Source organism: Archocentrus centrarchus, chromosome 7 (genome assembly GCF_007364275.1).
Source record: "Archocentrus centrarchus isolate MPI-CPG fArcCen1 chromosome 7, fArcCen1, whole genome shotgun sequence".
Taxonomy (NCBI): Eukaryota; Metazoa; Chordata; class Actinopteri; order Cichliformes; family Cichlidae; genus Archocentrus; species Archocentrus centrarchus.
The window spans coordinates 21,472,789-21,497,702 of NC_044352.1; the positions used below are offsets into that span (position 1 = coordinate 21,472,789).

The 24,914-nt window shown below is 40.0% G+C and overlaps 1 protein-coding gene across 1 annotated transcript; it reads right to left on the reverse strand.

Moving 5' to 3' along the window:
* Nucleotides 1-314: 314 nt before the first annotated feature.
* kcnc4 (potassium voltage-gated channel, Shaw-related subfamily, member 4) lies at nt 315-23,482 on the reverse strand. The gene is made up of 4 exons (XM_030732745.1): nt 22,868-23,482; nt 5,086-6,022; nt 4,211-4,387; nt 315-806 (listed from the first exon to the last, which is right to left on the reverse strand). Exons 1-4 carry the CDS (start codon nt 23,480-23,482, stop codon nt 739-741), a joined length of 1,797 nt encoding a protein of 598 aa, XP_030588605.1. The 3' UTR covers nt 315-738.
* Between the last annotated feature and the right edge of the window lie 1,432 nt (nt 23,483-24,914).

Below are 24,914 nucleotides of genomic sequence, written 5' to 3' on the forward strand. Positions count from 1 at the left end.
ATGAGTTATGAGTCCCAAAGCAGATACATGATAAAAGAAAAAAAAAGAAGACACTAACAAATGGAGTAACACATGAACAAAAAGGATGTTTGCAACAGACACACTAAAGCCCCTGAAAACTTTGCTTCAAATTTCATGTCTCTCTATATATATAAAATAAAATATTCACAATTTAAATAAGTTTACACAATCAAAGTTGACTAATAATATCTTTATTGAAAGTTTAAGACCTGAAAACTCAGCTTATCAGGACTGTGTGGCTTGATTATATTCAACTGATGGTGACCGAATGACCATCAGCTTCCACCAGACCGGCACTCAGAAGAATGTGATATCACATTTTTCAAATTGAGCCGTGCCCACTTCAAATCAGGCAAAGACGTGACCAAAACTTCACTTTGGAACAAAAATGTGTATTCACATAGCGCCCCACTAAAAATAAAAATATGCCAATTGTTTTCAGGACCTTGGAGTCAAGCTATGACATATGCACTAAATGAAATACATATGAATGGTAGCCAGTTTTTGTAGTATCATACAATGCTTGAGCATGCAGTACATGCAAAATGCTGCCTAACATGTAAATAAGTGTTCATATGATAAATGTGCTATGCAACTCAAAAAAAAAAAGGAGCTCTTATCCTGAATTAAAGAAATCTCTTCTGCAGTTCATTCAGGAAGGAAAACGGACACCACTGAGGAACTCGTGCTCTTTCTCCTTTTCATAGCCAATCAGCATCAGGTCAGAGTGGTGACCTCCGGCTGAGCATAGTTTCCAGTGGCAGCAAGGATGTCTTTACGGCTCTCTGTTAGGAAACGCAAAAGACAGAATCACAATGAAAAACAGTGACTTACTGTATGAGCACGATTTCTTTTGAACTAGTATGATAAAACACAGAAATCGTGACCCAAACTAGTGAACTATAACCTAAGAACAACTGTGGTTTTCAGCTTAATCTATTAATCCTAGAGAAGCAGAAGCCCTACATGTTTATAATATAATATAATTTGATAAAAACTAAAATTAATGCTTGATTATGAAACTCTTTATATTCAATAACTAATCAACTAATATTTCAACTCTACTTCAGATACAAAAAAAATTTAAAAACAATACTTTGATTTGAACTTTAGATGTCGGCCGGATGTTTCACTTTGACCATCCATATTGTTAATGGAAACCTATTAGTGGAAATCATCCTGAGGAATCACTTGGGAATATGGAGGCTCACTCGGGCTTGGAAAACCTTCCTCTTTTCATCTGTATAGCTTCCTGCTGCTTCCTCTTGCAGCACTTGAACTGTTTGCTACACCATTATGCACAAAACAATGGACTGGTGGTTATCCCGTCACAAACACAACGTGCTTCTGACTCCCTGTGACAACCTTAATCACTTCAACAGCATTTTCGTTCCGCGGGGTGGGTGACAATATCCATTCCCTGATAACCATCTGAAGATCCGAGCATCTTCAGGCCTGCATCCATCTGTCTTTTCTCTACTTCCAGCCATACTGCCCTGCTGAAATATTATGCGTACCTTATATCCTGTAGCCCAGTATTTCACCAACACCACCCCCCATGATTATATAGCTCTAAAGAGCAAAGTCATGATTTATTTCTATCTTTCCAAATGTCTGCACAGAGACAGACTTTTAAATGCTGGCTAAAAGCTAGAAAAAAAATTCTATATTTTTAATTCTGCCACAACAGGTTTGAAATTTGTCCACAAACACTGAGCACTTCTTGCAGATAATGTGCACTAAAATGTGTTGTTGTACATGTGATATAATCCACTGTAATAGACTGGGATATCATTATGTACATACTCACCAGATCCAGGGCTCAGAATTGAATTACCCCCTCCTCTTTCTCCCAGAGATTCGTTTTAAGGTGTTCTGGCTTTTCTCAGCTTTCTATTGTTTTTGTCTGTGTGACCAGAATAGCGCTTACACGGTGATCCCATGAGCAAACCCAATCATTTTCCATATTATTAGAAAGCTGTGACAGATTATTTCCTCCCCTGAGTAAAACTGTCCATAAACATCTCTTCTTCTCGTTTAGGGCATATTTAATTGAGCATGTTTTTTCTATTTCTTTTGTTTATGTGACATGCTATTAACTTAGCACCAATTTTCATTAAAATATTCAGGGATTGGCAAGGCTTTTGGGAAAATGTCCTTATAATGGGCTGTTAAAGAAGAAAAGAGAAGAAAACATGAGGGTATATACACTCCTAGGAGAAGAGCTAACATAAATGCCCCATTTATGATTTGTTTGTTTTTTTCCTTAACGTGCAATTTATCACCAAAGCACCTTCAGTAATGTTGGGCTGTTTGAACACGATTGTCAGGATGTTGACTGGATGGGATTAGTGCTCAGGATGTCAGGAATCAATCCACAGCTGCCAAATATAGAGCCTCTTCTCACAAGGGGCTTTTGGGTACTTTTGAAAGCTCAGATGTGAGATGCAGCGGTCATTCAAGCAGAGAACGATGGCAGGGTGACAGCGGAAGCCAAGTGAGAGAATTACAGGAACTTTGCCCTCCTTCCCAATCTTCTGTTTCAGACAGAAAGATAATGTTGCACGGCACAAATGTGCAGCCTAAATAGTTATTCTTTCTGCATACTGATGCAATCTAGATGTCAAAAAATAATAATAATAATAATAATCCATTCAACTTATGAACTTCATCTTATATTTTAACTGTATCAATTTTTTCTCACATGCTACTTTTGGTGCCTTGTGTTACTGCTGACCCTAACCTGAGTACTGAGCACGCACAGACAGATTGATGATGCAATTAGAGCTACAGACCTCTTCAATTGATTTTCTATTGATCTGAGTGGTAAATAATGGTTGAAACAGGCTGTAGTCAGTTGGAGGTGGAAAGACAGGTGATTGAAGGGTCCCAACAAACACTGGTTGGGCTGTATTGTTGCATCTCTGTTCTCTCTGTTACATTATCTATAAGCAGTCTTTGTGATGACTGCACTTTTTGGTTTTGCTACAACAAAGTACTAACTCTTGCATTTCTTCTTCTCCTTGTTCTTCTTCTTCTTCAAACAAGGTTTGCATTTATTTGTTTGTTTTTTTTAGGGTTTTTTTGTTTCGTTTTTATTTTATAAGTAGCCATATCTAGCTACACAATACAATACACACTGTATGTATGACGTTTAAAATAGCTTCAAAATACCACTGAACGTGTCTTAGCACTCTACATAAATAAAATCACCAACTGAATTGGATAAAAAAACAAGACACCATGTTCCTCTTACACTTAAAAGCAGCATGAAACTGTGCTGGCATTATCTGTCAATCACTCTGTCAATCAAACTGACACTTTAGGTAAGGCTAAAATATTCATCCCACAACTATCCAACAGCTTTCCAGAAAATTTGGTAAGGATATTCATGTTCCCCTCAGGGTCATATGAAGAAAAAAAGAAAACATTGCTCATTTTCTGATTTTTCCTCTTTAATTTGTAAAATATTCTAGTTTATGACCAAAAAAACATGAAATTCCTTAGGTTTCTTAGGTTTAGTTTTACTACCTTTTCCAGTATAGTTTCTGTTTGTGGTTATAGTTATATTTAAATTTTATTCCCTGAGTTTCAGTTTATCCTTCCTCTCCTGTGTCCCCTTGCATCTTGTTTTAAAGTCTTTTTAAGTCTTGTTTTTTGTGTCTATATTAGGCATTTCCCTGTTATGTTACTTCCTGTTTTATTTTGGTAGCTGTTGTCTTCTGTGTCTTGTTCCTGGTTTGGATTTCCATGTCTCCTTTTCCGTGATTAGTTTTAGCTGTGTTTAGTTCCCCACCTGTTTCCTCTTCCCTCTCTTGTGTATTTAAACCCTCAGGTCTTTAGTAATTATGCTAACCCTGACACATGCTAACATGCTAATTTATAAGGTATAATATTATTATAAGATTATCATACTTCTCTTTTGATTTATCATCTCAGTTTTTCCAATAAGTTTACTTTCTCAGTTGCTAATTTGACACATCTTAAATATAGCGTTATGTAAAGTCATTACTGTATGAGCACGCAGTGTCCCTCAGCTTTTCAGTCAGATCCATCCTTTCTTCATGGTTTCAAATCACATAGAAGGTGACAGCAAAAATGCTAAACTTGAAACTTCAAAGCCACCTTGTATATGAAATCTATAATGGTTCAAATGCAGCATGTATGTACTGATTTGCATTTTATTTACCAGTATGAATGCTGGGGTTCTCAGAGGTTAGGAGGAAGCAGGTGCCCTCTTTCTTATTCTTGTCCCGGCCTCGGGAACACCGCAGTGTCCACTTTTCACTGGGGGACAGCGGCTGGGTCAGGCTGCAGCCTTCCTCATCTGAAAGGGCGACATTTGCATCCCCGTTCTGTTTGGAGTCTGACAAGAAGACAGAAATACATGGCAACATAAATGCCAAAGCTTTTACCGACCCCTGAGGGCCCATGCAAAGGCAGACAAAGTTATCGCATAAATCTGGTATTTTTCTGTGATGAAATCCAATTTGACTGAGATGCTAGGAGAGGTAATTTAATCCTGGTATGTTACCATCATTATGACTAAGTGCAGTTCATCTGTCAGGCAAACTCTGAAAAGCCTCAAAACTACAAGACTTGAAACACAACAGCTCCTTGTACTACTACTACTACTACTACTATTACTACTATGTTGCCACATTCATACTGGTACTTAAAAAGGTCAGTTCTTACAATTTACAAAAAGAAAGAAGGTATATATATGCTGCAGATACACAGGTTTTGAGAATATCCTCCAACCCACTGCGAGTGAATGGGTATTTTCTTTTTGGTGCTGCCAAGAATGTTTTCAAGTAATAAAATAATATTTCTAGATCGAAACACTTCTTTCAGAGAGGAAACAAAAAGAACATCTGTCAGGAAGCATTTCCAATAAAGCCATGTTACTGCTTTAGGTTAAATGGTGTGTGCATCAAAAACAAAACAGCAGCAGAAAACCTGAGCAAAGGGAATACAGCCACCTGCATGGGGCCACAACAAACAGTAAGTGAGAAAATATGGTTCTGAAATTTTGGAGTGTTCAAAATTGCACTATGGCCTCACCTGAGCGGTTCCTACTGATGCTCTCCTCAGCAGCCAGTGGACACGTGTCACTCTGAGTACTGTCTCTATGTGAGTTTGTTTCTGACTTCCCAAATGAGGCTGAGTCAGTTGGAGCATCTGGGTTCCGGTTGTGCTTCTTCTTCTTTTTCGGCAGCTTCTGTTTTGCCATAGCCAGCGAGTAGTACATCCCAAAGTTATTGACGATGACAGGAACCGGCATGGCGATGGTCAGTACCCCGGCCAGTGCACACAGCGCCCCCACCATCATGCCGAGCCACGTCTGTGGATACATGTCTCCATAGCCCAGTGTGGTCATAGTGACCACTGCCCACCAAAAGCTGATGGGGATATTCTTGAAGTGTGTGTGATTGGTGCCTGTGGGGTCATCAGGCTTGATTCCAATCCGCTCAGCGTAGTAAATCATGGTGGCAAAGATGAGCACACCCAGCGCCAAGAAGATAATAAGCAAGAGGAATTCATTGACACTGGCCCTCAACGTGTGACCAAGGACACGCAGGCCTACAAAGTGACGTGTCAGCTTGAAGATCCGGAGGATTCGGACAAACCGTACCACGCGGAGGAAGCTTAGCACGTCATTGGCAGCTTTGGATGACAGACCTCTCAGGCCCATCTCCAGGTAGAATGGTAGAATGGCCACGAAGTCAATGATGTTGAGCATGTTTTTGATGAAGACTACTTTGTCTGGGCAGGAGATGATGCGCACCAGGAATTCAAATGTGAACCAAACTACACAAATACCCTCCACCAGGGTGAGAACTGGCTTGGTCACCATCTCACTCCTTAGGACTTCATCTGTGATGTTGCCCTTGACAACCAGCTCCGTTCGGTTTTGCAGTTCATTGAAGGCTTCGTGGGTCTCCAGGCAGAAAGTGGTGATTGACACCAGGATGAAGAAGAGAGAGGCGAGTGCAACTCCCTGGACGAGACAGATAATGATTGTTAATCAATACAGTGCTATGTCTACCCACAATTAGTAAACAGCCAATATAGGGTTTCTAAAGTGTGGTGGAAAATCTCTCATTAAAACTGCCGCCTGCTGCAAACCAATTTTCAATTAACAGTATATAATAAGATTTCTATTATCCTCAAACTTTAAAGTTAAAAAAAAAAAAACATGGACATGCCAATCAGCTCTCATCTGATGAGGGATTTTTTTTCTGGGGGAGGTAATGAGTGTCAGTTGATTGACAATAAGTAAACACTGTATTTATGTTTACACTGACACTGGAAAGCTTAACTCAGGCACCACAAAATATGATAAGACATGAAAGTAAATCAGTTTGTTGTGATTGATCATTCTCTGTGAAGTGAGTTTGAAATGCAGAATGAAAATGAGGCGAGTATCCCTTACTATGCTGACTGCATGCATAAAAAAAAGCAGGAAAAAAAAAAAGAAAGACCAATGTGACAAAAAAAAAGAACACAAAGATTTGTGCAATAACTTGACTAACATTAGATAAATACAGCAGCAAGAAAGCTGGGAATTAATAAATCACTGAAAAGATTTCTTACGTTAATATGTACACAACTATAATTTTGAATGCATCATCATTTTGTCACCATCATGTCTTCATGTGACACTTTGCCACACAAACTAAACCCAAATGCATGGCAATTGCAATCATTCACTGCAGCACAATTGCAGAGAGATCTGTCAGAGTGGAGGTCCTAATAAGTTCACATAAGTATTGCTGCCAAATGCTTTGATAATTGCTTATTAAATGACTGTGTTCTTTCAACCACATGCAAACAAATGTGATGAATAGCTGAGTTCACAAAATAAAAGTTATTTCCACAGTTAGTCATGCAGCCTAAGTGAAAACCCCCAAAACATCAAACACATTATTCTACCACTTTGTCTCCTCGGGGCATGCTATTTACCTGTCAGGAAATAATGGTTCAGGTTGTCTTCTACAGCTCTACTTTGAAAATTAGTGGGTGGAGTTTTCTTTTTTCTTATTTGAAAATGCACTCTGTCCACGGGAGAGTGAGGACAATGTTGTCAGAGAAAACAGACCAATTTAACACCAATTACTCCCCATGAACAGACTGAACCATGCTGCGAGAAGACGTGATTCCATTAACACCGGCTGAGACGGGCACAGGCAGCAGGGGGCGCTAATACTATGCCAACAACATTACAACAACCGTTTTTAAACGAATGTCTTACAGCCTTCACGTATGTGGTCAAGTAAAATATGGTCAAGTAGCTTTTACAATTAATGACAGGCAAACTGAACTAACCCTCCACAGCATTCACCTGGTCCAGCACAATGGCTGTGCCTGTCTGTGTTTGTGTTAACACTGTGTGCTTACTCATACATATGTCTTCATTGTTTACTGATACCTGGTCAATTTGTAGTGCCTCTCCAGCCTTTCTAAGCTTCCAGCTGGATAAATATGTAACTGGAACGTGCATGCTGTTTTCTCCCTTGAGGGACTCTCACGTATGATTCAGCTATAAAGTGTTTGGATCTGTGGTTAAAAAAACAAATATGGCACTGTAAGGGGGACATTAATTCACAGTGGAATTAGACTAAAACAATAAGAAGTGGACATCTGATGCAGCTGGAGTAATAGTTAATTCATGTTTGCGATTTAAAACAACCAAAGCAGATACTGAAGACTTAAAAAAAATAAAAAACATCAACATGTCTGTTCATATGCATACCCCAAAACGTGTAGCTTTCAGCCATAACAACCTTTTTCAGATTTGCCTCTGCAGAGCACTGAGGTTGCTCTGATTGCGCTGATCCCGTGAGAAGATGACAACTAAGATGCAGGACCAGAGGGAAGGAGGTGAAAGCAAAACCGTGCCCCAGGAGGAGCTCAGCTCAGAGTTCCCCCTGTTGCATGGGCACGGTTTCCCAGAACATCACCAACACCAACAAAGCGCAGTGTGTGAGTGTCACATGGCATATCACAACAAGACAATAAGGAAACTAAACAGGTGCAAAACTTAAGGACATGTTTGGCTTAGCAATTCATTTTTTTTTAGTGACGAAAGCTAAGGATTGTCACCATGTCAAAGTATCCTGTAATAATAAAAGCCCTTATTATTATTATTTCCCAGAGGACATTAATTAGTGCTAATTCATCTGAGTTCACTGCATCTAGCACACACCCATGCATGCACATATAAAACATCTATTGTCTCTTATGTGTTTTCCTATTGGAAATTTTTTCAGACAAAGGGCCAGATATACAGCCAGCACCAAATAATTAAGGTTCTCTCAAGGCCCGGCCATTCTTGCAGCACCTCAATTTCTAAGCTCAATTAATAAAACATAGTGCCAGCATTTCATCAACCTCCTCTAGACTTCAAAGTCCCATTGTCTCTGTCCCCTCTTCACTTGTTGTATGATGGTCTCAAATATCAGCCTGAAAAGTGGAGCTCTATGTAAACATCAGAGGGAAACTGTTGTAGAATGACCATGCAGGAACTGATCACTGGTATATGTATACCAATACAATACTTGTGTGGTAATGTCCAAAGAATATCCCAATTTCTACACATTTAGTGGAGCTAAAACTAGCTTGGCAAATGTTGCTACTTTGTTTGAGTGTAGATATGAGCTATCTCTGTGATAAAAGGCTTCCTAGTGCTCTCTCTTCATCTGCCAGTGGGCAATTATGTGAAGAGGATGTGGTAGTTGTGTTGTTTGTGGTAGCTCAACCTGCAGCCAACCAGATTTAATCCCCGGCTTCCCACCAAAGTCAGCTGTGTTTCATGGAAAGAAAAGAGAGTGGGTAATGTAGTAGAGAACTTACTCCTGCACAGCCTGCATGCTTTGTAATAATGCATTTACACAAACTGCTGTATAATAACTCTGCCTAAATACAGCACAATACTAAACTGGATAATGTCCAATCAATCAAACATTAAGTAAACAAGAGTAACAGGGCTTAAGTTAAGTAAACAAGAGTAACAGGGCTTCTGAACCATAGGGGCAAGTTGGATATTATTATTTTAACTATTCGTTTTAGGCGTAGCAGCAGAGCTACACATTAGCCACACATCCGTTTAATGACCTGTCAAGTCTACTTATGCTCTGTAGACCCATTCAGTCCAGTCCGTTTCCCATCCATCCATTCATTCATTCATCTGATCTCCTCTTATTTAATCATGTGCATGCGTCCCTTCTCTCTCTTTTTCCAGGTACTCTCTGGGGCCCATAATCAGCTCAGGTGACACAACACCTGCCACCATATTGAGCCTCCTCCTGCCATTAAATCCAACAACTTCCTCCTCCTATGTTAGTTCTCTTCCTCGCATCCATCCATCCATCCTCAACATTCAATACTTTCTCATTTCACAAAAACCTTTAATCACACATTGTTAGTATAATTGAGTGAGGAGTAGAAGGCCATTATTTGTAATGGGGAAAGAGGCTGCACTCTCCCAAGCAGCTGCAGAAGCCATAATGGAACATACTACACAGATTTTCCACCAGGTTGTGCACAAAAAGTTTAACTGAACTAAATACTGACCTCTAAAACATAATGGGGTTTTGGTACCGATTAAAGGCAGACGTTGTGACAGGGAAAATTTAAAGATCCCTTCCAAATGTGTTGGAAGGATCTGCTTTGAATAATAGTTGCTGTCTGACGGTTTCATAAAAGTTCAATTACCTGGTCATAAATTCTTAAAACTACATCTACGCCTCCTCCTTCACTGAAAAACCCAGAATATATAATTTGCGAGGCTCTCATCCTAATAAGGAGCAGACAGTAAAAGAAGAGCAACTACTTGTTCATTACTGATTACTTCAATGCTAGTTTATCTCTTATGCTACTGGAGTACTAGTACTACTATAGTACTGTACAGGAGAGGACAGCACAAAGTACAGACTTTCAGCTTTAATTCAAGGGGTTTAATAAAAGTATTGCATTAACTGTTTAGGAATTACAGCCATACACAGTCCTCCATTTTCAGAGGTTAAAAAGTAATTGGGTAGTTGACTGACAAGAAGATTCATGGCCAGGTGAGACTGGTTCCATTATTATTTCATGATAAGTTAAGCAAATAAAAGATCTGAAGCTGATTCCAACTTTGAGGCACAAAGAGATGTCGATCCAAGTGAGGGAGGCAATCATTTAGGCTGAAAAAAACAAAGTAAAGCTATAAGAGAGACAGCCAACACTTCACAAGTGGCCAACTCAACCATTTTGTCAAAGTCAACAATCAAGAGTCACCTTAATGGCTGGAAATAAAGAGGGTTTACAACAATGTGCAAACCACTGGCTACACTCAAGATCAGGAAGGTCAGATTAGAATTAGCCAGAAAATGTCTACAAGAGCCTGCACAGTTCTGAAAAAACAAAAGCACAAAACTAATGAAACCAAGATTAAGTTGCACCAGAATGATGGGAAGGAGAGAAACAGCTCATGATCTGAAGTCTACCACATCTGCCAAACATGGTGGGGACAGTGTTATGGGCATGTATGGCTGCTAGTGTGTATTGATGATGTGACTGCTGATAGAAGTAGCAGGATGAATTGTGAAGTGTACAGGGCTATCCTCTCTGCTCAGATTCAGACAAATGCTACATTACTGATCAGACGGCACTTCAATGGGCAAATGGATAATAACTCAAAGCACACCCAAAAGCAAATAAATGGGATATTCTTCAATGGCCAAGTCAGTCACCTGATCTCAACCCAACAGAGCATGTTTTTTAGGTACTGAAGACAAAACTGAATGCAGAGAGATCCACAAACAAGCAGCAACTGAAGGTGGCTGCAGTAAAGGCCTGGCAGAGCATCTCAAAGGAAGGAAACAGCATGAGGTCCATGGGTTCCAGTCATTGACTGCAAATAATTTCCATCCAAGTATTAAAAAAAAAGTCCTTAAATTTAAGCATTATATCTAAGATTTTATTTAATACACAGTATATTTAGTGTATGTAGTTTGTTCAGTTAATGCTGAGTCTTTGAAAATTGAGAAATATGTATAAATGGCTATGAATCCTAAACAGTTAATCTAATACTTTTGTTAAACCCATCACATCTTGAGTGTTTGATTTGAAATCTCAGAAATATTATAACACTTATGGACCTAACTGTAGCCACAATAACCACATTAATGGGGAAAATGCCACATTTAAATAAACCAGGCATATCTTTCAAGAGCTAATGATTAGCAAATGACTCCCTAATGTACCTCCAAGTTGATCTCTCATTGCCATTCTTTATATAATCAGAAGATAGGAAAGTAAAACAAATCAAATATCAAGTCATTCCTGACTCCTGTCACTAGATTTTATTTCCACAATTGTGTACCCTACTGTTACCAAAGACCACTGTGAATTCTGAGCACAGGTTCACGCTCAGCAGAAAAATGGAAAATCAGTCTTCAAGTGTCAAACTCTAAATACAAATTCATCAATGAAATTAACACCAATCAACACATTTTTTAAGCAAATCTTCATTTTGTGTGATTCTAAATCTATATAAGTTTGTGGATCCATTCTGTGAACAAATTACATTTAGATGACCCAAAAGTCTTTATAAATCTTTCCTGAAACTGCTGAAGAGAAAAAAAATTTTTTTTTCCTTACTTATCCTCACTTGCTACAGTGGTTTATAATGAATTCAATAATGTTTCATCATCAGTCAGATCCAAATGTTGGCCACACACACCTACTTATAATTTATTTATCCCAAGTGGCATTAATTATTTTGGTGAGTAAACGTTTTCTGACTGCTGAGGAAATGATTGCACTTTTGGCTGTGAAAAAACGAATCAAACAGAAAAGGCTCCTGTGCTGAGTTCTGGTATAACAACAGATCACCAAATAAAAGCTATAAGTCCTGTGACTGTTCAGAAGCTTAAGATGAGCTTAAAGGGTCTGACAGCGTTCAGTTTACTCAAATGCCAAACAGTTAGTCCCAGAACTAAACAGAGCTGGGCACTGCAGCCAGGAGCGGCTCTACAGGGAAGATACTATGGGGGCCTGGCACACACAAAGACATTTGCTCTACTCATAAAATACTCAATGCAACAGTAACATGACCCAGCCTGACTCTGCAGCTCTGTGCATGTGGCTAGAGCTGCAATGGTGGCCACTTCACTTGGGGTTAAACTGAAGTACTTATATTTCAGGTATTGCTACACATCCATGTCTGGGAGTATTTGTCTCAGTCAGTAAATCTTGCAGTATTTAAGTGTACATGTATAGTTTCTTTAATACCTGACACAACATCATGTTTGCAGCTCAGTAACAGGCACACTAAACACAGTCACCTTGTTGGAATGATTGGCATAAAGTCCTTTAACTGTCAGAGTGTGTTTCCATATTGGTGTGTTGAGCCTGCAGGTGTCATACAAATGAGAATCACTGTGAGGCCAAGTGAGCTGCATCCCAGAACTTTTTATTTTTCAGCTTCTACAATCTTGCTGGGATTTAAAGCTGAGACAGAAACAATATTTAAGATCATTTAAGTACACTTAATAGTTATTTGTAAATTCTGAATCTTTCCAAGTTATGTCTGTCCTTTCTCAAATACATCTACTGTCTGCTTCTTATGTTGCTGTAATGGGGATAAATTACATCCATTTGTGGTACTTTTGCTCAGTTTTAAAGTTATTTGTACTTAAGTATTTCTGCATCATGCTGTTTGTTTCTTGCATGACAGCTACAATTCCTGATGATCTTAGCTATCATTTCACTTCCATTGTTGTGTTTATATCGTTGTAACTGGTAATGACTGCAATCTGATGACAGCTGAGCCACTGTTATCCCCTAATCAAGATCATACAATCTGACTGAAAGCTCCAAGAAAAGTGGCTGCAAGAGCAAACAGCTACTTTTATATTAATGTAGTGATTTTTTTGAATTTGTAATGAAAAAGATTAGTGGAAGAGAATGGATGGATGGATGGATGGATGGATGGATGGATGGATGGATGGATAATTAGGTATATTCAAATTATTGAAAGTAAAATTTTGATGCTTAAGTTTTGTATTTTTACACATGCAATTTTTACTTTAGGGTCAAAAATTGGTGGCAAAAGAAAAAGAATCTAAAAGTGTGACTTACTGGGACTACAATAGTTCAGATTGGGGGGATTTTTTTTTTTTTTATCTACATCGCTATCCTCACCTATGGTCACAAGCTCTGGGTAACAACCGAAAGAATAAGATTGCAGATTTAAGTGTCAGAAATGAACTTTCTCCAAAGGCTGGCTGGGCTCAGCTGTACAGATAGGGTGAGAAGTTAAGGCCCCGTTTACACGATGCCGTTTCCACTGGAAATGGTGTCGTTTTGATGCGTTTCAGCTTTCCGTTTACACAATAGCATTTCAGAAACGATCTGCCCAGCTGACAAGGCAGTAAGATGTAGGGTACACCCTTTACAGGTCACCAGCCTGTTGCAGGGCTGACACAGACAACCATTCACACCTGTGGGCAATTTAGAGAGACCAATTAACCTAACCAGTGAGAGGCCTGGGCCAAGCCAGAATTGAACCCAGACCTTCTAGATGGTTTCAAGTGTTTACACGAGAATGCAAGCCGGTGCGTTTCTGAAACGCTCCACTCTGGACTCCGTTTCCGAAACACATCATTTTCACTCCGTTGTCGTGGAAACTGAAGGCCGAAACACATCAAAACGACGCTGTTTTCATTTTGAAACAGTGTCGTGTAAACGGGGCCTAAGTCATTCAGGAGGGGCTCAGAGCAGAGCCGCTACTCCTCCACATCAAAAGAAGCCAGCTGAGGTGGTTCAGACATCTGATTAGGGTGCCTCCTGGATACCTCCTGGGAAAGGTGTTCCAGGCATGTCCTACTGGGAGGAGGCCCAGCATACACAGGAGAGATTATGTCTCTCAGTTGGCCTGGGTGTTCAGTGTTCCCCAGATGAGTTAATGGATAAGCGGTAGAACATGGATGGATGGATGAATGGACGGACGGGACTTTTTTTTAACTTGTAGTCTTCATCTCAAGCTGAGATCACTTGAGGCAATTTTTTATTAGATTTTGGAGTGCCTAAAGACTTTTATGTTTAAAAATAGCGAGGTGCTTTTTTAAACCTGCATTAACTGGTTTTTGGTCACTTGAGGCCAGCTAAACAAGCCTAAACACTGAATACTGTATCATTACTTTGTGTAGCAGATGCAGAAAACTGGTTGTTAAAGACACATGCAGCAGACACATAGAACATCACATCCATATGGAGACATGTTTGGCATTGTAATATGTAGACCTTCTGTCTTAGGCTTATGTTTTGGGTTGCCACTTGATCACCAGTTTGTTTCTAATTGCGTCTGTTTGGGGCTACATTGTTATCTATTACCTATATTCTAGATATTTTTACAACAAAGCACAATAGAACTGAAAACTATGCTCAGTGATTTAATTATGTTATATATAGAATTACAACATGCAGAAAGAGTCAAATTAAGTAGACTACAGCACTAGTGTACAGACACATTTGAGGTTAGGTAATACTTAGGTATTACTTAGGTAATACTTTTGTTAAACTATTAACAAACTGTACTGTACTAAATACAGAGAAGCTGTACAGGTTAAAGGTCTGAGATTGATCATATACTTTGGGTGAATGTAATTTTCCCAACTTCTTATTCATTTTCTGCTGCAGATCATTGTAGAGATGCCTAGACCTCCTTCCAGGTGGGTTGGATTGGGTGGAGTTGAAGTTCAAATTAAAGTTAATTTGTTTTCATATGTGGTAGTCTTTGTATACCTGGGTATTACACAAATAATGCAATGACTGTTAAAACTGTTATTTCAGCTGCTGTTCTGTCTCCTGATCATCTTTAGATTTCAGCACTGATCCATCCATAGATGCATGCAAATCTACTGTGAGACTCACATTTGTTGGCTTTTGTAAACTTGAGCCAATCAAAATGTCAATATTTGGAACAGGGGACAAAGGGATAAAAATGCTGTGCAGTCCAATATAAATTGGGAGATCTGGTCACCCTCTCAATACTACTGGTGCCAAAAAGACATCAACCCAAGGTCAGTGTGTGTGAGTCTCCCGACTGAGTGGAGTTCCCCAGAAGGGACAGCAGTCTAGTCCCAGCTGGGAAAATCTGAACAAGAAGGAGCAAAACATGACACACAACAAGCAGCAGGCTGTGCATCAGTTCACAGCAGCTGGAGAGTCCCATCATAGCCGTCACCTCCAGCTGTTGAACATCACACTCTGTTACTAATATGGACAGGCTATATGCATAAACCAAAACAATGAACCTTCTGAAAAGGGAGTAGCTCCAAAGGCAATGACAGCAGACACCGCTGATGTTTTCTTAGAATTCATGTCACACTCATTCATGTCTAAAAGCCGGGACATGGATGATGGAGAATTAACCTCCACTTCTCATCCTACCAGCTGTGCTTCTCCAGGGTATCTGGAGAGAAGTGTTGCATTACCAGATATTGATATTTTATAGATTCACAGAAGCAGAAATATTTGGCAAAATGGTGGTGATTAAATATATCATGATATGCATAAAATGAAACAAACTATTCAAGGAGATGTAAGAGAGAGTTGTAACATCTATTCCCATGCCACTGATGGTTGTCATATCACTTTCAGTTTTAACTACCATTCGCCTCTGATCAGTTTGTGGCACAAATCATCTGTGACCACCGGAGACATCCCAGAGAGTGTTGTGACATCTACCAAAAACAGGATAATAATAATAATAATAATAACTTAGATTTGTATAGCCCCTTTCAAGAAACCCAAGGATTCTTTACAAAAGAGAGTAAATAAACAAAAGTATACAAATAAACAAAAAGGCTTGAGGCTGAAGAGGCTGTTGAAGAAGGTGAGTTTTGAGAAGTTCCCTAAAAGAGTCCAGTGATGGGGGACTGTGAAGCTCAGATGTGAGAGAGTACCAGAGGGTGGGGGCTGCCATACTGAAGGCTCTGTCCCTGAAGTTACGGAGGTTGGTGTGAGGGACAGAAAGCAGACCCATGGCTGAGGACCATAGTGTCCGAAACTGTCTGTATGGGTGAAGGAGATTGGACAGGCACTGAGGGGCCTGGGCATTGAGGGATTTGTAAGTAATGTGCAATTTATAAGTGTGGGGCTGATATGTTGCAAAAACTGCATGTGCATGTCGGAATCCTTGCAGTTGAGTTCTGGACATACTGCTTTCAAACAGCCTGTGAAACAAGTGTCTTTGACAGATGTATGAAATGTGCAGATGCATTAAGTTAAAAGTATTACAAAAAATTTTAAAAAAGGAATCCACATCACTAATAACAGCTCTTTAGTTTACTCTGAAGAAAGATGATATTTTCAGTAATGCGTTTTTATTGATTGATTGATTTTGTCTCCAAAACAAAGTCTGCAACTGTGTGCAGTCTTCCCGACGCTGAACTATTTTCAGCAAACAGCTTAGAACTGAGCAGAATAAACAGCCAGAATAATCACGCAGGATTATAGCCCTCTCCTCTTTCACTGAGACAGTCGACTGTTAGAAAGTCTCCTTAACAAGGCTGTGCTGCTTTGATGATGTGTGAAAGAAATCAAATCCTGTGTTCAATTCACAGAGCAGCCAGGAGAGGTGTCGGCACTGTGAAAGCTGGTCCCAGAAGGGTAAGAATTTCACTCAGAGCACACCTTCGTTATTTGTCAGCTGTGTATCACACACACACACACACTGTATGTATTTCATGATCAGTAATGTGCAAAGCTTCTTACGGTTTTAATTTGTTCAATGTAATACCAGCTATGCAAGCAGAAGTCAGGGTTTTATAAAGATGTGATAGACACTTAGCTCAATATTAATATTTAACAGAAGTGTTTATTGGTAAAGGCTCATAAGACAAGAATTACATCTGTAGAATAAAAAAATTGAAGAAAACAGCTTCTCTGAGAAACAAAGGACTTGTGGTATATAATCTAGGTATGAGATGTAAAGTCAGTCATTAAAAATATATATCAAAGATAGAAAGAAAAACTAAAAGAATTTTACACTGTCAAACAGATCAGTTCCTGGAAATCCAAAATGCATCAGACTTCAAGAGTCCCACATCCGTCTATCACATGGTTTATTGATATTAATTGATTTCTGCCTCTCTGTGAGAGAAAATGCAATGCTCTGTTCTGTGGGAAAGAGTTTAAATTGTTCACCACAGAATAAAACTTGAAGCCCATTAACACAGCGGTAATTAATTATAGGCAACAAGCCTGGGGAACTAATGAAATATCACATTAGAGAAGGAAGCACTGGTGTAAACTTAATGTTGATGTCAAGACAAATTGTCATGTGTCACAAAAGTGAGATTACAAAGCAGTGTTTCCCCATAAGGGATATAAAGTCCTATCGTGAAGCCTCAAGCTGAACTTTTTCACCACAGTTATCTTAGATTTTTGAAAACAGACGTCATGAGCTACAGACCGACTGACTGTGAAACTGAGGGACATGATGATCTGATGCAAGTTCATAGACGAACTTCTCAGTGATACAGCAATACAAATCCTGTTTCACTGTCCTTCTGGACACTGATGGGGACCATAACTTAGAAAATTTATTCCATGATGTATTCAGTAGATGTATTCACCTTCTAATGGACAGTGCAGAAGATCAGTAATCTTTAATATACATAGAGACGATGATGAAATAATTATCAAGACCTATTATGCTTTTCCCTATTTTCTGTACTTGAATCAAAAATAAAAATGTGGCACTGGAAATGAATTATTCATTAGAGGTGCTCTTTAAAGGTAGTTCAACCTATTCACACACACACAAACACACACACAAACACAGAAAGACCATGAATAAGTTAGGATAAGCCTGTAGCTAAGTGATGGACCAAACATGGACTGTATATAAAAGATGGGCGTAGCCACCATGACATGTTTTTTTTTTTTTTTGTTGTTTTTTTTAAGAGGACATGACCATTTGGAGATTCAAGGGCAAGTCTGATCAGCTAATGCTAGTACCATAGCCTTTATAAAACATGGACATAATGCAAAAGTCCCTTAAGCTACATTCTATATCAGGGCCAAGAGATGGTGATAGCTGTGTGTGCAAAAAGCCTTCTGCTCCTATACAAGTTTATTTTGGATCAATACAACCAACAGATCAACAAAAGTGATTTAGTACTGCTTTAAAAATATCTGCAATTTTTATGTGAATGTGAGGAAGATCTACGTTCCTACCCTCACCTATGGTCACGAGCTTTGGGTAGTGACCGAAAGAATAAGATCGCGAATACAAGCGGCAGAAATGAGTTTCCTTCGAAGGGTGGCTGGCCTCTCCCTTAGAGATAAGGTGAGGAGTGCGGCCATCCGGGAGGGGCTCGGAGTAGAGCCGCTGCTCCTCCACATCGAAAGGAGCCAGTTGAGGTGGCTCGGGCATCTGATTAGGATGCCTCCTGGCCGCCTCCTGGGTGAGGCCTCCCGGCATGTCCCACCGGGAGGAGGCCCCGTGGTAGACCCAGGACACGCTGGAGAGATTGTGTATCTCGGCTGGCCTGGGAACGCCTTGGGGTCCCTCCGGATGGACTGGAGGAGGTGGCTGGGGAGAGGGAAGCTTGGGCTTCTCTGCTTAGGCTTCTGCCCCCGCGACCCGGCCCCGGATAAGCGGAAGAAAATGGATGGATGGATGGATGTGAGGAAGAAGAAGCTACTTTCAGCTGCTCCCTTGTCACAGGGGAGTCACCACAGTGGGTAGCTCTACATGTTTGCATTGGCAGAGTTTTATGCCCAATACCCTTCCTCACAGAACCTCAAAGGGGATTTTTGCCTTCGGCTGGAATAGAATCAGCCACCCTTCGCTTGCCAAGCAAATATGTAATCCTCTACACTATAGAGCCACTTTAATGTGAGTGTAAACACTCTGAAAATTAGGCCTGAGTGTAAACACATTAAGGTTACAGTTGTTTAATTTCAAATCTGATGTGCTGGAATAAAGAGCCATTCCTGTTCTAATACCTTGTGCTTTGCCTGCACTGTGTGTAAGGCTGTTACACTCACTGAAGCAGCACCATAGGATCCCCTGATATCTTTGATTTGGTCGTGCCAGTATAAATAGAGCCAACATACGGAGTGCAGAGGGTCTCAAGGTTTTGATAATTCAGGGTGCCGCACATAAAATTGCATGCATTTAATTGGAGCACTGGCCTGGTGTCTGCACTTTGAAAACTCATGTGCTCACTTTAACAGAGCTGCACCTCCAATCTTGGTTGATCCCAAAGTGGATGTGGCTTAAATGATGGACAGATTAACTTCCCTCCAGCTTTCAGGAATCACATTACCTGAGATGAGCTCAGAGGCTTTCTGAAATAAAAAAGGTCATAAACGTAACATGAGCCCCTCAAAATGCACCCCTGCATCCTTTCAGAAAGCACAGAATAAACATTCATATATGAAGTGGCTGCAAAGGTAATGAACAAAGAGCATTCTGGGCGGTTCAGTATGAATTTGCTTCCCTTCAGAAAGTTTCACATCTAGATCTTTCACAAAACTTCACAAATCCCAATTGATTCATTTACAAACATTCAGTGGTGAGAGACAGACGTGATTAACTGGCAGGCACAGCGCGGGTCATCTTCAGACGACACCGACGCAGTAGCAGCTGTGACTCAGAGATGTGGGCTCTTCTACAGCAACAGCCTGCGAATGCCACCTGGACGAGAAGCTAAAATAAACGCTATTTGTAGTGTCGCTGGCGTGCAGCGGGAACATTATTCTTCGGTGACACTGCGAGAGTGTTTGAACAGACTACTCAACTGCACAAACAGACAAATAGAAATCAGAGTTAGCATGAGCTTCTGTCTTTCTGAGCTAAATGTTTTTGGTTTTTTTTTTTCCCTTTCTGCCTGATGAAAGCTCCTGGCCTTTTGCCGAAAAACTCTTGCAAATGACACTCCGTGCTTGCTTTCATTGTTTACTTCAATAAGCACCCTGCTTTTGTTGCTGAGCCATTAGGTATAACATGCTGTCAAAATGTTTACAGCAGGACGATATCCCCCATGAAAAGATGGGAACAAATTAAAATGTTATTCACAACACAGCACCATTTTTTTTATAAACCAAATGTGATAAATAACTAAGATCACATTATTTTGTGTGGGGTTTTTTTAAAAAACTGATATGATGTAGATCCTTGTATAAAACATTACTCACATTTCACTTCACATCACAAAGTGGGCAAAAGTACAATCAGGTTTCTTAATGTTGTTATAAATGAATAGTGCTAGCGCACATACAGAAGGGCCCCCTCTACTGATTAATACAGTGGGATTTACTGTACACGGATCTATGCTTCTGCAGCCTTTCAAACACTCATCTTTTGAGCACCTTTCGAGTGCAAACCTTGAACAGGATGTGTGGGAACACTTCACCAGCCCTGTATTTCTGTCATGAAACAGCATTTTCTCTATTTTCAGCATTTTGCCACTATTTCATAACATATATTTAAGAGAAACTGGGGGGAAAAAAGGCATTATCCAGATGATTGAAAGAGATGTTCAGTTTCTCAGACTGAATACAGGCCTTGAAATGCATTATAAGAAAAAAAAATTAATTTCCTGTGGAGATAAATAAATAAACATGTTATGTTTCATAGCTATTAACAACATAATAAATGTGCAGTGTGCACAGTAAAAGGTTGGATCCTGGAGAGCTCAGGTCCTTACAGAAATCCACAGTACTTAATCTAGCGTTATCAGAGTAATGCATCATGAAGCTTCCTGTTTAGTAATGTTTTAAAAACACAAATGTTTAACTCATGGATTTTCATATGTTCTGCATCTGTGACAGCTGTAGAGGTCTTAAATTTCACTACTGCACTCTGTTTGAATTAATTTTGTTGTGTTATGCAAGTTTCTTGCAGCCACCAGAAGATGGGTACACTGTGGTCATAAAGGGATGGACATGGTCAGCAGCAATACTCAGATAGGCTCTGGCAATTAAACAATGTTCAGTTGGTACTAAGGGGCCTAAAGTGTGCCAAGAAAATATCCCCTACACCATTACACCAGCAGCAGCTTGAACTGTTGATACAAGGCATGATGGATCCATGCTTTCATGTTCTGATCCTACCATCCAAATGTCGCGGCAGAAATCAAGACTCATTGGACCCATTGGAGTGGCACCTGGTGTGGTCTCCTGCTGCTGTAGCCAACCTGCTTTAAGGTTTGATATGCTGTGATTTCAGAGATGCTCTTCTGCATTCTTTGGTTGTAACAAATGGTTATTTGAGTTACTGTTGCCTTCCTATCAACTTGAAGGAGTCTGGCCACCCCCGGGATCAGCACAGCATATTCACACAGAGAATTGCTGCTCACTAGATATTTGGTCTTTTTTGGACCATTCTCTGTGGGAAAATCCCAGTAGATCAGCAGTTTCTGACATACTCAGACCAGTCTGTCTGGCTCCAGCAACCATGCCAAATTCAATGTCACTTATGCCACCTTTCTTCCCCATTCTGATGCTCAGTTTGAACTTCAGCAGGTCGTCTTGATCATGACTACATGCCTAGGCGTAACGTCAGCTTGACCTATGCAAGGTTGGAAAAACACAAATTTGTCCTTCATAAACTCCTGATTTGTTCTTTGACAGCCCAACATTCAAAACATGTATTCAAGAGTAATAACAATGCTTTCTGTTAGTTTTTATCAGATTTTGCCACTTGCATGTATTGATGTGGAAACTGTGCTTATGTCCTTTACCTACATCATATAAATTCACCATTACAAATAAAAGTCCTGCCTTTAAAATTCTCCTTAAGTTTTAAAAAAACAAAACAATGGATTATCAGCAAAAAAAAAAAAAAAAGTACATTAAACATACTGACATAACAGAAAATCAGCACCCATGACTAATATGATAAATTATATAATTAACACAGATGTAAGCAGCATTTTATTATTGTACCTCCCCGAGGTTTGATGACTTCTTATGTTTCTAGTTTCTTTTAATGGTTTCCAAACTGGGTGCAGGGCCCCTCCAAAAGGTCAGAAACTAAATCTGAGAAGTCAAGCTCATATTAGTGAAGAAAACTGAAGTTCTGATCATATATGTCATATAAATGTCATATAAAAGTATTATATATATATATATATATATATATATATATATATATATATATATATATATATATATATATATATATATATATATATATATATATATATATATATATATATATATCATATAAAGAGTGTTGGAATGGTGGAATAAAAACATTTTCTTTTGTGTATTGTAGCAGATGTATAGAGCAGCATAACAGAGAAGATGTGTACTTAAGAAAGTGCTTGAGCAGAGATGAACAAATTGGCTATCAACTATAATTTGCAATTCAGTTTATGTTTAAACCATTTTAATGCATCATTTGTAGCTTTACAGGCTCTTGATTGACATTTTGCAAACATCCGGCCACAAACTTCCTGCAAATAGATGACTGATAAACGCTCAGATTAGTATTTGCATAATTTATACAGATCTATATATTTTTTAACAGTCAGTGAAACTGATGTGAAGACATAAACTGTGGCCTGGAAGCTGGCATGTCCTAAAAACGTTTCTTGTACAGAGGGAGAGAGAGAATATCGTTTCAGAAGGCGCAGACTGAATATAAATGCAGACACTTCAGCTACGTTAGTCTACAGATCTTTATCAGCGTCAGTAGCTGTTGCAGCCTGATTGGCTGAACCCGACACCTGTTGATTTGGACAACACGTGCGTCTTTTTTCCTCGTTGAAATAGCATTGCGGCTCTGACATATGGCCGTTAAAGGGCCAGAGGAGGAAACACCTGATAAACTCACCCTGGCTGCTCTAGATGAGTAAGGGTCGTCAAACAGGGCCCAGAGCTTTGGCTGCCAAACTTCGCAGCAGCCTCTCGACCTATCGGGGACGTCTTCAATGCCGAACCTCCTCGGCATGTCTCTCTCATCGTCGGTGTCATCTGGGTCCGGCGGTTCAAATATCTCCAGGGCCTCCTCCGCGTCCCGGTGCTGCCGGTAGGTCATCCAGCAGCATGGCTCCACGTCGGTCTCGTCTATACCCCAAAACGCCAGCTCTTCCTCGAAGAGCGGCCCGCAGACGTCACCCGGGCAGTGCAGCTTGCCGGTCCGGTAATAGTTGAGCACATACGCAAAGATGCCAGGGTGTCTGTCGAAGAAGAACTCGGTGGCACTCGGGGACGTAATGTCTGAATCGGAGCTGACCTGCGACTCCGAGTCTGCCAGCCATGCCAGGCGCGTCCCCGGCAGGGTCCTGAGGGTGCTCTTGTAGGTCTCATGTCGAGTTCCCCCCACGTTAATAACAATTTTGTCCGAGTCTTCCCCTCTGGCCATGTCCTCCTTCAGACATGATTTAGACGGAGGTTTGTTGCCTGACTTGCGTCCTCGGTAAGACGAAACACAAACCGAGCTTATCATTTAGAAGCAGACCTACTGGCTGTTCGCCCCCGTTTCAAACTGTACAAAATCAATAAATAATAAAAATCAGAAAATTAAGGCGAAGTGAGCCTTCATTTCACATCCATGTGGCTCGTTTATCAATGATAATGTTTAATAATATTTGTAATAGTTAATGTGCATAGTAATGATTAGACGCGATGAAAACCACCTGTAACAAAACTCAGCCGCAAGAAACGCTGGTGGTGGGTGCTTGTAAATGTTTTTGTCGAATAGATTAGACAAGGTCTCTTGAGTTGCTGCCTCCAGATATACTTAATTCCTGTCCTCAGACGCAAAGATGATGGAGTTACTTCCCGTCCACGAAGACACGTTAATGCCAAAAAAAAAAAAAAAAGAATACTGGCTTTTACGCACGATATTTCCTATAGGAGAAAACGCTGAGTCAGAAAATATGTGATGATTCTTATCCCTTATTAAAAAAATATCATTCAAATTCTGCGGCGCCAAAGTCCAATCCACAACTATTCTTGGCAACTTTTGTCTTCCCTGCTCATGATGAGGCAACCTGAGAAGGATCCACCGGTCCTGTCCATCTAATCATGCAGTGAAAGATTTCTGTTTCTTCCTCCTAAAAGTGCTCAGCCCGCGTGCCAGATGTGGGGTTGTTCTCCAGCTGAGATCTGTTGCTTCTCCACAAGTAGCCTACATCTTCCCCTAGCGACACAGTCCGGTTGGATGGTGCGCTCAACAACAGGCTCGGCAGTTTAACCCTTTGGGTGCTGAAGCTTGGCGCATTATTGAACCACTCCCTCTAATTAGACCGAGACGATGGACTGGTGAGGTGTGTGTGTGTTTGTGCGTGTGCGTGAGAATTAAACTCAGTTTAATTAAGCCTGTTTGCGCGCTGCAGCCTTTAGTGTACAGCTCTGATTTCATCATGAGAACGACTGACCTCTCATTTGGCACCAGCTCCTCTAATTGTGAAGTGTACTGTAACGCAGACTATTTTTATTGCTTTACTGCATGAAACTGCTTTGGGCTTTATATAAGTTTATAATATAGCAACTATAAGATAACTAACTTAAGTGAGGGGAATTAGGGTGGTCAACACAAACCCACAAATATCCGAAAGATCCAGATGTGGGGTTTTTTTAATCATGAGTAGCTCAAATTGATGATTTTATTTTTATTTTTCTGTCGTTACTGTAAAGAAAGTGTACATTGTGATCCAACAGGTAGCCCTTATGTTTTTAGTAAACTAACGTCCTGAGGTTGCCACCTAGTGGATCATTCTGTGAACAACATGTTTAAATGAGCTGCTTAGTAGTCAGCAAGTGCGATTTGGGTGCTGATCTTTTGACTTAAAGCAAAAGCACTAATATTACATGGCGCTAACTACACTTGCATTATACATACAAGTCTGTTAACAGCTGTAAAAGAGTTAGTGCAG

What these genes read in the sequence shown, in the direction of transcription:
- kcnc4 (XM_030732745.1), bottom strand. Translation starts at nt 23,482, where the DNA reads ATGATAAGCTCGGTTTGTGTTTCGTCTTACCGAGGACGCAAGTCAGGC. An exon ending in CATCAGTAGGAACCGCTCAG is followed by an intron (nt 4,388 to 5,085) that starts GTGAGGCCATAG and finishes TCTTCTTGTCAG; the next exon opens with ACTCCAAACAGAACGGGGAT. An exon ending in GAACCCCAGCATTCATACTG is followed by an intron (nt 807 to 4,210) that starts GTAAATAAAATG and finishes GTTTCCTAACAG; the next exon opens with AGAGCCGTAAAGACATCCTT.